The sequence below is a fragment of the Microtus pennsylvanicus genome, chromosome 11 (genome assembly GCF_037038515.1).
Source record: "Microtus pennsylvanicus isolate mMicPen1 chromosome 11, mMicPen1.hap1, whole genome shotgun sequence".
Lineage (NCBI taxonomy): Eukaryota > Metazoa > Chordata > Mammalia > Rodentia > Cricetidae > Microtus > Microtus pennsylvanicus.
The window spans coordinates 46,800,417-46,812,559 of record NC_134589.1 but is presented as its reverse complement, the minus strand read 5'-3'; the positions used below and the strand labels follow the sequence as shown (position 1 = coordinate 46,812,559).

The window sequence follows — 12,143 nt, the reverse complement described above, 5'->3', positions numbered from 1 at the left end:
TTTCCCATGCCCACCCATCCCCAGTCCACCCAGGAGATCTCTTATTTCCCCTTCCAAGGGAAATCCATGTGTCTCTCTTGGGCGCTCCTTGTTACCTAACCTCTCTGGGGCTATGGATTATAGCCTGGTTTTCCTTTATGTTACATCTGATATCCACTTATGAGTGAGAACACACCATGTTTGTCTTTCTGGGTCTGGGTTACCTCACTCAGGATGATTATTTTCTAGTTCCATCCATTTGCCTGCAAATTTCATGATGTAATTGTTTTTTTACAGCTGAGTAATACTCCATTGTGCAAATGTACCACATTTTCTCCATCCATTCTTCAGTTGAGGGGCATCTAGGTTGTTTGCAGGTTCTGGCTATTAGTCATAATGCTGCTCTGAGCATAGTTGTCAGATTCCTTATTGACCTATTGGAAAGCTAAGACCTCAGAGAGAGGTGGCCACATGTGAGACATTAGTGAAGGCTAGACCCAAAGTTATCTTCCTGTCTTAGCCAACTTCTCAACTTATTTGCCTGTCTGAGAAGAAGAAAAGGCAGGAAAACGAAGCCAGGGCATCCCTGGGCTCTGCTTCTTAGCCTGTTGAATGGGAAGAGCAACCTCTCTGAGGACATTCTCACTCAGTGTTCAAGAAAGCTAGTAGAGGAAGCTGGGGTGGGAATCTTCTCCCTGGAGTCAAGAGGACCTAGCGTGAAGGACAGAACCTGAAGGTGGGGCAGGCAAATGGCCTCTGAAGACATGGTTTCATCTTGCCTTTCATCCAGGTGAGGCCCAGGCCTGGGCTGCCATGGATACCGTGTCCCTGGAGCATCAGATCCAGAGCGTGCAACGCCACATCAGCTTCCTGAAAAAGGAGCAGATGGCCCTGCTTCGAGACCTGCACCTGGAGATCCTGAGGCTGCAAAAGCGCTGCTCAGGTGAGGCTAGCACTTACCCCAGGGGGCTGGAGTGAGGAGGGGGGTCACTGTCACCATCGTCGGTTTCTCTGGTGGGAGGCCCCTCCTTGAGTTCCTATGAGCCTAATACATTCTGTCCTGCCTCTTTCTGGATGAGAACCAAGACTTGAGTGGAGCGGGTTCTAGAGATGAGCCAAAGGTGACATGACTGTATTGTGTAATGGGGGAAGTAAAGTTAGGACTCAGATGTTTAGTAAGTTCTAGGCCAGCCTGGGCTACATGAGACCCTGTCCTCACTTCCCCACACCTAAACATTTTAAGGCTGAGGACCCTGCTGAGGTAGTGCGTCAGGCTTCCAGGAACCAGTTCCAGGGGATTCCTGTCCTTTGAGGACCTGTCATCCTTCAGGAGCTCAGGTGGGAAACTGACTGTCTCAGACTGGTGAGACAGAGCAGAAGGCTTGGAGTGTAGCTCAGCGTTGGGGCACTTACCCACCATGTGCACAAGGCCCTGAGTTCTATACCCAGCATCACACACATGAAAATAAACACACATTGGGAAGTAGGGCCAAGAAGAGTTCAGGATGACAGTCCGTCTGAGCAAGATGGTGGAGGTGAGCACCTCCATCCTAAGAGGGAGCACACCATCTCCCCGGATAGTTGTATGCAATGCAGACATACCAGCAGGTGATGGGAAGGAAGTGAAAAAAACATTCAGGTAAATGGGCCAGCATGGCAAAGGCCAGGAAGTCATATAAAACTGTGCTTAGAAGAGACCATAAGAAGCCAGACTCCGGTGGCGCACAGCATCCGAGTTGGGAGGCAGAGGCAGTTGGATCTCTGAGTTCGAGGTCAGCCTGGTCTACAGAGTGAGTTCCAGGGCAGTGAGCTACACAGAGAAACCCTGTCTCAAAAAGAAAACAGAAAAAGATGGGAGGGAAGGGGAGGGGGAGAGGGAAGGAAGGAAGGAAGGAAGGAAGGAAGGAAGGAAGGAAGGAAGGAAGGAAGGAAGGAGAGACTGAGAAGTAAGAAGAAGAAAGAGAAAGAAAGAAAGAAAGAAAAGAAAGAAAGAAAGAAAGAAAGAGAAAAAAGAAACCGAGAAATCCAGCTGGAGGCAGATCCTGGAGACCCTGACAAATGCAGGGAGAGCTGTGAATTTGTCTTGTCCCCTTGGGCAGTAGAGAACAAGAACCAGTGAACAGTTTGGAGCAGCTGGATGCTTCTCCTTCAGCACTTCTGGTCTCACAGCAGAGACGGTGAACTGTGGCCGAGAGAGGCTAGATATGTGTGGTGATGCTGATGGGAGGCTCTGGGAGAGGCAAAGAGCTAGTGGGAAACTGCCGGAAGGAAAAGGGCCTGACAGTTGATCACATTTGTGAACAGAGAAGAGGCAGGAAAAGAGTGGATGGAAATGTCAGGGCTGGCTTCTGTGCTTGGGTCTACAGCCTCAAGTGCCCATGCCATTCAAAGGCAGGACTGTGACCCAAGTGCTCACATATCTCCAAATGTAGGCTTGATGTGTGTTTGTTGATACAAAGTCTCATAGCCCAGGCTGGCCTTGAACTCCTTAAGTAGCCTAGGATGGTCTTGAACTTCTAATCTTTCTGCCTCAAAAGTGCTGGGATTGCCGCGATGGTGGCACACGCCTTTAATCCCAGCACGCGGGAGGCAGAGACAGGCAGATCTCTGTGAGTTTGAGACCAGCCTGGTCTACAGAGCTAGTTCCAGGACAGGCTCCAAAGCCACAGAGAAACCCTGTCTCGAAAAACCAAAAAAAAAAAAAAAAAGTGCTGGGATTATAAATATAAGCCACCACACTTAGCTTCAATGCAGGCTGTTGTGCTCGAGGGATGTGTCAGTTGGGAGAACCCAATTTCCTGCTAATCTATTTATTTATTTCCTTCTCCTCCTCCTTACTGTGTAGCCCTGGCTGTCTTGGAACTCAATGTGTAGACCAGGCTGACCTCAAACTCACAGAAATCCACCTGCTTCTGTCTCCCTAATGTTGGGATTAAAAGCGTGCACCATCACCAGGCTCCAATTTCTTTATTGTGAAAGCGATAAACCAAGATCCAGAGAGAGAAAGTCATACAACATATGCTAGTGTCACAGCCAGGATTAAAACCAGCAGCTGTGTGGTTTTCTGAACATTCTCTACCTCTCTGTTTGCCCAAAGCTAGGAGGCTTGAGTGAACCGCTCAGCTCTCCATGTTAACAGAACGTGAGCAGTCTAGACACAGATCCATTTGCTCCATTCCAAGCTAGGCTCCTGGCCATCTATCTCCCCAGTGACTGTATGGCCCCGGAGGCTACTTTTTTTTATCACAAGGACAGTATCAGAGGAAAACAGGAGACTCAAAAATCTTACCGCAGATCCTCTCATTTCTTCTTGTTTTTCCCTAATTCTGAAGACCTGGGTCTTTCCATTCTAGACACAGGATAGTTCCCGTGACAACATGACGGGCAGGATTCGAGGACCCTCTAGCCCTCTCTGGCTCTCAGGTGAGCCTGGGCTTGGAGCCTCCTGGTTATTGATTAAGGAGATAAAAATAACTCTGGTCTTGTCTGGAACCGCCACTCTGGGGACTGAGATGACCAGTTCAGACCTCCTTCCAGTGGGAGGTGCAGAGAAAACAGAGAAAAAGAGGGAGGAGCCTGAAGGGGATTCGAGGGCAGGCTGCCTGGAAAGCCAGATGAAAATGGAGAACATGGGTCTTAGAAGTAGAAGTAAATTCTGGGCTGATGGGATAGCCTGGCTAATGACAAGCGCCCCTGAGCCTTAAGAGCTGACCTAGCCCTAAGCTAAATCCTCTGTTTTTTTCCATTGCATCCTGGCATCAGACCCTTGTAAGAGAGGTGCTGTTTTGTGCCCATTTTCCAAATGAGAAAACTAAGGTTCAGAGAAGTATCCTTACTGGTCCAGGACCCTACCATGTGCTGATTTCATATAATGTTTATATAACCTGCAAGGATTCTCATCAGAAGATGGGTCGAGAAAGGTGAAGGAAGCCTGGCATGGTGGCACACACTTTTAACTTTAGAACATAGAAGGCAGAGGCAGAGGGATCTCTGTGAGTTCAGGGCCAGACTGGTCTACAGAGCAAGTTCCAGAACAGCCAGGAATACATAGTGAGATCCTATCTAAAACACACACACACAAACAAAGAGGAAGATGGGGGTGTGGAGCCCAGCTGGGATTCTGTCTCCTCATATCTCAGTCCTGTGGTTAATGGTTGAAAGAAATCAGCCTTTGAGAAGTTAGTGGCAGAGCCAAGGTCCCTTAGGCCATTTCATAGACCTTGGAGGAAGGGAGGAGTTGGTTCCAAAGAGTTCTAGGGATGGAGGCCTCAAAGGCCTCCAGGGAAGAGTGGCCCCAGGGAAGAGGTTCAGGCTCCGGTCATAGCTAAGGTACCCAGAGCTTTCCGTGTCCCAGCAACAAGTGGTTTCCCCAGAGAGGGTACTTCTAGCAAAGCCCCTGGTCCCTAAAAGCGTTTTGAGGGGAGAAGGGGAGCAGACTTAGGCCACAGGCCTGCCTGTCTGGGAGATGATGGGCAGCCGTCCCAGAGAGGTGCCACTTCCTTTCTTTGGACTCTACACTTCATCCCTGAAGGTATATGCAGGTGCTCCCGGCTTCCTTCTGCCCTTTGCCCAGCCCAGCACACTGCCTCCAGTGCTGTGAGAATTAGCACCCAGAACCAGGAGTGCTAAGCATTTTCTGTGTCATTGAGTTGTACACTCCTGCCTGGTCCGAACTCTAGGAGATAGGGGACAGGAGGTGGGGCTGAAATAACAGATGCCCTGAGAGATGGGGGGGGGGCATTGGGAGCACCAAAATTGAGTTGAAGAAAAATAAGCAGAGGTACGGAGATAGCTGGGCCGCCAGCACCCGGGAAGAACTTTGTCCTACGCCAGTGACCTTGGTGGTGGCATTCCCTAGCTTCGAAGTCCCTCCCCTTCCAACACCAAACCAATGCCTGGTACATTTTCCACCACTAGGTGGCGCTGTCCTCCTTAAGCCCTTCTTGCATAGTGGTCACATGGTGTTTAGGAAACAGTTGGGATCTCCCGGCAGTAATACAGGTACAATACTGGCTATGAAATTAGTGTCATATGTGTTCAGCTTAGCAAATAGCTTCTGTCCATTTCCGCTGCTCCCCAAGTATCTCTGGGCACTGCAGCATTCATCAAGCGACTAAGCTTGCATAGGTCACAAGAGTCCTCCACAACCATATGACCCCTTAGGAAAAGGCAAACACCCCCTCATCCCCTAAACAAGCCAGTCTCTTCTGCCCACAAAGGTAGTCTCTGTACCCAAGCCTAGGCACAAAGCTTTTGCTAAAAAGATATCTGGGCTTGGAATCCCCGGGCCCAGGCTGTCTGCCTTCAGCATGACTCTTGCATTTGCTGGGATGCGAAGCAGCTGTAGCAGGAGTGGAGATTGTGTCTGCGGGTCTGCCCTTCCACTAACTCAGTTGTGACTTCCTGACACACACACCTACTTGTGCACACACAAACCCCTCTATTCTCTCTTCCCCAGAACTGACCCATGACCTGGAGATGCGAGAGGTCCAGTCTCACCAGCAAGGTAAGAGAAATAGCTCTGAGCTCTGCTGGGAGGGAGGTGCATGAAGCCCGGAAGATTGAGTTTCACCAATTGTCTTTTAAATGTTTTATATATTATGGGAATGGGACACACACATGAAAACTTTGGGGGAGTCAGTCAGTTCTCTACTTCTACCGTGTGGGTTCCAGGGATCAAATTCAGGTCATCATGTTTGACAGCAAGCACCTTTACCTGCTGAGCCATCTTGCTGGACCAGATTTTGATTTTTTGACATTAAGTCCTCACGTAGCTGGCCTCTAATTCTCTATGTAGTCGAGGTTGGCCTTGAACTCCTCAACCTCTGCCTCTACCTTCAAGAGCAAAAAAGGAAGATGCCCAACAGACCTCTGCCCCCGCAACAGTGGTATATACACACACAAACACAGGTACACACACATGAAATGAATGCCACCATAAAAATCCAAAATTAAAGTTTGTTTTTTTAAAGCCTCATTTGGGCAGAGCATTGTGGCACACATCTTTAATCCCAGCACTTGGGAAGCAGAAGCAGGCAGATAAATCTGTAATTTCTAGGCTAGCCTGGTCTACATAACAAGTTTCAATACTTTTGGGGCTGTGTAAGAGAGTCTGTCCCCAAACAAGGAAAGATGAAGCAGCTGGGTGGCCTGGGGCCAGCTGGTCCAGTTACCCCCCTGTGTCTGGCAGGTCCAGGGGATTCTGGTGGTACCACTGGAGAGGCAGGGTGTCTCAGTCTTCAGCAGGTTACTTCATCATGGGATTTCAGACCCAAGGCCAGTCTAGAGTACACAGTAGTGCCATGGAGACTGTTTTGTGTTGGAATACTGCCTCATTCTGTAGTCCCAAATGACTTAGAACTCACTATGTAGACCAGGTTAGCCTCAAGTTTGTGGCCATCCTCTAGTCTTAACCTCCCAAGTGCTGATACTACAACCATGAAACACTAAACCAGTGCCCAAAGAATTCTTAAGAACTGAGAAAAGGAGGCTGGAGAGATGGCTCAGCGGTTAAGAGCATTGCCTGCTCTTCCAAAGGTCCTGAGTTCAATTCCCAGCAACCACATGGTGGCTCACAACCATCTGTAATAAGGTCTGGTGCCCTCTTCTAGCCTGCTGGCATACACACAATACAGAATACTGTATACATAATAAATGAAGAATTGAGAATAGGGACAGGCGGTGGTGGCGCATGCCTTTAGTCCCAGCACTCAGGAGGCAGAGGCAGGCGGATCTCTGTGAGTTCAAGGCCAGCCTGGCCTACAAAATGAGTCCCAGGACAGCTAGGGCTACGCAGAGAAACCTGGACATGGTGGCACAGGCCAGCCAGTGCTACACCCTGAGACCATTGTTGGGGCGGGAGTGGGGATGAAGAAAGGAAAGGAGAAAGTTGGCTCCCAGCCGTACTGGTGTGTCACATCAGAAACTCACGAGAGCAAAGAAGGCTGGAAAGTTTTAAGCTAAACCATTAAAGTCCTGTAGATCGCTGCATGCAGCTGAAGATCAGCTAGGACACACGGGGACTTAGACTTGAGCTGATTGTCCACATCTTCCTTTGGCAATCATGGACACTTCTTGGTGCCTCTGTGCTTGAAGAGACGGGACACTTGTCCCTGATACTAGACAAGGAGTTCTATAACCACTACTAACTTTCCATTGAAAGGGCTTTTGGGGGCTGGAGAGATGGTTTGGCGGTTAAGAGCATTGCCTGCTCTTCCAAAGGTCCTGAGTTCAATTCCCAGCAACCAGATAGTGGCTCACAACCATCTGTAATGAGGTCTGGTGCCCTCTTCTGGCCAGCAAGCATACATGCAGACAGAATGTTGTATACATAATAAATAAATATTTTTAAAAGAAAAGGGGGGGGGCTTTTGGGGTCATCAGAGCTCAAGCCACTGCGCTGTAAGGAACATATCCCTGCTGGGCGGTGGTGGGGCACTCTTTTAATCCCAGAACCCAGAACTCTGTGAGTTCGAGGCCAGCCCGGTCTACAGAGCAAGTTACAGGATAGGCTCCAAAGCTACGGAGAAACCCTGTCTCAAAAAACAAACAAACAAAAAAGCTACGGAGAAAGCCTGTCTCAAATAAATAAATGCATAAATAAATAAATGAGAACATATCCCCTTTTGCCTCTGTGTGCCAAGTCCCAGGCGTAGATGGTTAGTAAGGTCCAAGAAGAGGGGCCCTCAGCCCTGACTCTGTATGATCACCTGGGGAGATTTCAGCAGTGTCGTTTCTAGGGCCAATTCCAGGGGTTCCAAGTTAAACAGTCTTTGATAGGGCCTGGGAAACAGCTTGAGTTAAAACTCTTTGCATTGTTCTGATTTGTGTCTATGGCTAACTCCTTTGGTGAAGGCAATGGCAAAAACTAGACCAGTCAGCAAAAAGAACTCACAAAATAGGATATGTGTTCGGTAAAGGAAAGGACACCCACCACCACCACCTGTACTTCTCAGTCCCAGCTCTTAACATGTCTTCTTGTCACAGGGCTTTTGCACACCCAAGCTGGGTCCCCTCCAGGAGTACCCTTCTTTGCCGGGAGGAGCTGTTCACCCTAGCTCTCAAGCCTCTCCTTCCCTGATGGCATCACATCCCCCTTAGAATAAGAGGATTCTAATTAGAATTTGTCTTTGTGACACATGTCACACTGGCAACCTGACGTTTGTGGTTATTCACTATACTGCGCTGCCTGCTTCTTGAGAGCACAGGGCGCGGAGACTCAAAGCCCAACAGATTGCTTACAAATTAACGATTGCTTACAAATGAACAATCAGGGTTTTGCGCTTAAGCCGAAGAATTTGACGCGGAGGGTAGGTCAGGGCTAAAGTCCCTGTGGCTGAAGTTTGAGGCGGAAGAGCGGAAGGGGGAGGGGCGCGCTGAGCCCTCTGAATTACGTTTCACTCCCTCGGGGGGGCATCATCGCTCCCTTCCCCTTATTGTCCCTCCTCTACAGAAGAGGCGTCCCGGGAGCTGGAGAACAAGTGCCGCGCGCTAGAGTCACAGCTGGAGGCGCGAGCTGCGGCCAACGCCGAGCTGCGGCGGGAGGTGGCGCAGCGGGAGGCGCTGGTGTCTGCGCTGCGCTGCAGCCTGCGCTCGGAGGAGCGCCGCTTTCTGGAGGAGCTGCGGCGCCGCAGCCACCGCGCCACCGTGCTGGGCACCGAGCTGCAGAAGCACACCGAAGCGGCCGCCTACCTCTCCTGCCAGCTGCACGCCGCGCGCCAGAGACTGCAGGCCCCGCGCCCCGGCGCCGCTGCCGCCGAAACCCGGCCCCGCCGACGCGCACAACGGGCCCGCCGCCCTCCCGAGGCGGCCGCCAAGGGGCCGGGCCGGGACTGGGCGACCTGGGAAGACACCGATCCCATGCCGGACCCCGCTCTCTTTCTATACCCGCGGAGGCCGCCACGACCCAGCCCCCGCGGCCCGCGCCCTCTCCCACGCCAGGAGCTGCGGGACCAAGACGCCCCGCACCCCGTGTCACACCGGGAGTCCCCGAACCAAGGCGGCCTGCAACGGGGGCCCGTTGAGAGCCCAGATGCCACGCCCAGCGCCCTAGGGGATCCTGAGTAGGCGCTGGGCGCGCAGTGGCGACCGCCAGGGCAGGCCCGGCTGGGCGGGATCAGGGATAGGGCGGAGTCAAGCCGGCAGAACCGCCCCAGCTCCGCCACCCACTAGAGCTGCCCCCCGCTTGTGTGTTTCCCCGAGATGAGCTACCCCCTCCGGAGAGGGAGCTCCTTTGTAGAGGGAGCGCCAAAGGATAGCACCTTTTTTTGTGGCGGATTGGTGGTATTAACCCTAATCTGGGTCCCACCCAGGCCCTGGGAGGGGGAGGGGCGGGGTCTTGTCGGTCCCTGGAAAATTGACAATCCCTTGCAGGGCGGGAGAAGTCTGTGTCTGCCTACAGGAAGGAACACGGTGGCACTTGGCACCGCTAGGCCTGCAAGCTCCCCTTTCCTGCTTTTTCACCCCAGCCCTGCCCAGCCTTTTGCTCGGGAGAGGCAAGTTTAGGAGCTAGCTCGTGTACTCGGAAGTAGCTACTCCCCACCCCACCCCACTGATAAGTCCTTGAAGGTGAGCACGGAACACTTTAGGATCTATTTTAGAAGTCACGTTCTCTCAGAGCTGCGGGGTTCCTGGTGGCAGTTGACTTCCAGAAAACAGTAAGCATAAACCCTTGAAGCGGGTCGTGGAAGAGGAACTGAATGGTTCTTCCCAGGTCTGCCATGCAGGGGGCAGGAGATAACAAGCTGGGGCTCAAACTTTGGTGAAGGCAGAGGGTCTTTTGCCCTTCTGTTCCTGAGGCCCCCTCAGAGACTTCCCAGTCCTGTTATAGGTGCTAATCCTATAATCTTGTCCGTTTTCCCAAGCGACTGGCTGCATCCAGAAACAGGAAGAAGGGCCTGGCTTCTTGGAAGTGGCAGCTATGCATATAAATTTGATTTTGCTGGGGAGGAAAGAGGAGACTGGCTAGTCCTCAGCAGTGCCCACCCCTGAAAAGGTGGGGTGGTCCTGTGCTCTCCCTCTTAGTGGGCAGTTGCAAGGAGACCAGAATGCTGGCACCTTCCCCTTCTTCCCAGTTCCCATCACTACCAAAGGCAGGAGGAAGCTTCAATCCAGCTCACCATAGGCCCTGTACCAGAGCCCCCACTCCACCACTCTTGTCTGACCTGCATTGAGTCCTAAGTGCCTGTGAGGTCTTCCCTGGGGCTGCTGAGCGAGGATGCCCCTCCCACTCAGTCACTGGGCCCTAGCATGTCCTGGCCCTGGCTAAGGCACCACATTGTATGTGTCACCCAAGGTCTTAAGGTGAGCAGAGTCAGTCTCTGTAGTTGACAAACTAGTGATGGCCACCAAGAAGAAAATGAACTCTTGGCTTATGCCCTCTTCTTGAAGAGGAAGCAGGAATTTTACAGGAAGCAGAAGGCAGTGAGCACATTCCAACCTGATTCTGTACACAGACCCCTCCCAGCTCTCCCTTCCCTGAAAGACAGCTGAGGCCACTGAGTGATAACGAAGACTGAGCTGTCTAGCTCCTGGGAGCTGGATGACAGAAGTAGAATCCTGGAGTTCCCACTAGGTCCTGACCGCTACCCTTCACTCCAGTGGCAATACCTGTACCTGTACCACTTGTTAATCCTTTCAATTTTGTGTGACTCACTGCCCTATCCTGCCACCCTCCCCACTTGGAACCTGCCTGTATGAGGTTCTCACAATGCTCCCTTGGAGGTGTCCAAAGGACAGTGGGAGGGGAAAGGCCTCTTTCTCTGGGCGCCTACACAGACCTACATTTCCTACGACCATACTTTTGGGGTGAACAGGGTGACTTTATTGATTTTTCTAGAGAGAGCCCTTTCTTGTCCATCCATCCACCCATCCACTAAAAGCCATAGCACCCCGATTAGCTCCCCTTTAAACTATAGCAATAGCCCTCTTCGCTTTCCCTTCTGGGCACCCAGGATATTCAATTGGCTCCATCACACCCCGTCCCCAGGGATCCAACAGTTTCCTGCCTGTCTTTCCTCAAGTGACCCTGCCAACACCTTCCAAATCCTGTTCCTCTTCCAAAAGCCAGAGATAATGATACTTGCACCCGGGGTGCTTGAAGATTTCCCAGATGAAAAATCTGACTCCCATTTGAGGTCTCGGGGTGGGGGAAGGAAGTAATGCAACTCTTCCTGTAGTGAGGGTGTGATAAGGAGGCCTAGGCAGATGCGCAATTTCAGTGTTTACGGGATACCCTTAGCCCTCCCTCTTCTGGAAATGATGAAAGGCCCCTTCAGTGATCTACAGGCAAGGGCACCCTCTGCCTTCCCAGTTTGGGACAGGCCTTGCCCTTAACTTGCACCCATTCCCTTCCGGGACTTGGCCATAGCAATCTACCTGGTCAAGGGAAAATACCAGGAATGACCCGATGGCCAAGAAGGGAAAGACCCGTTTCATTTGTTTGCTGTACATATCCACAATGGGAGACTGAGATGGCTCATGCAGACACTCATAGGGAAGAGGGCTCCTACACAACGTAAGTATAAACAGACCCAGAAGGAAAAACTACGCTGGAGTCCTAAGCTCAAGACGCCATCCGGGAATGAGTGAGCAATGCAGTACAAGGCTCTGTACCCCTTGTCCCTGAGTCCTTGCCAGGGCAACCTGTTTTTTGGGGGACTAGTTCTGGGCCAAAATGGGGCGCTCATCCCTCTACAAGCAGCAGGATAGAGTTTTCTGGATGTGGATGGAAAGATGGTATGGACCATCTTCTCACTTAGGGGGCCAAGGGTCTCCTAAGCATCCTTTCACAGTGATGTGCCAGCCTTGATGGGAGACATGCAGGGCAGACGGATCCTGCTCCAAATTCTCTGTTGGCTGCGCTTTTTAATCCAATGCTTTTCAGAGTGTATTCACTCACCTACAGAAATAGAGCCCTGTGCTTTAGGGGTGACTATCATATGCCTTATTCTTAATAAAATGTTTGGAAAGCATTGCTAAAAGTTCTGTTGCTTACCCACCTCTGTTCCAGCAAATGTAGAATGGGGAGTTCCAGTTGTGAGGGAAAGAGTAGCTTAGAGGGGCTGGAGAGATGGCTCAGAGGTTAAGAGCATTGCCTGCTCTTCCAAAGGTCCTGAGTTCAATTCCCAGCAACCACATGGTGCCTCACAACCATCTATAATGGG

The 12,143-nt window shown here is 51.3% G+C and overlaps 1 protein-coding gene across 1 annotated transcript in view; it reads left to right on the top strand.

The window, feature by feature from the left end:
* Ccdc92b (coiled-coil domain containing 92B) overlaps positions 1-11,951 on the top strand; it is a 31,944-nt gene extending 19,993 nt beyond the window's left edge. Inside the window, exons 2-4 of the mRNA XM_075991714.1 lie at positions 770-922; positions 5,438-5,485; positions 8,432-11,951. Of these exons, the coding sequence (XP_075847829.1) occupies positions 793-922; positions 5,438-5,485; positions 8,432-9,045 (792 nt within the window). The 5' untranslated portion in view covers positions 770-792 and the 3' untranslated portion in view covers positions 9,046-11,951. The remainder of the gene's footprint in view (positions 1-769; positions 923-5,437; positions 5,486-8,431) is intronic.
* The last annotated feature ends 192 nt before the right edge of the window (positions 11,952-12,143 follow it).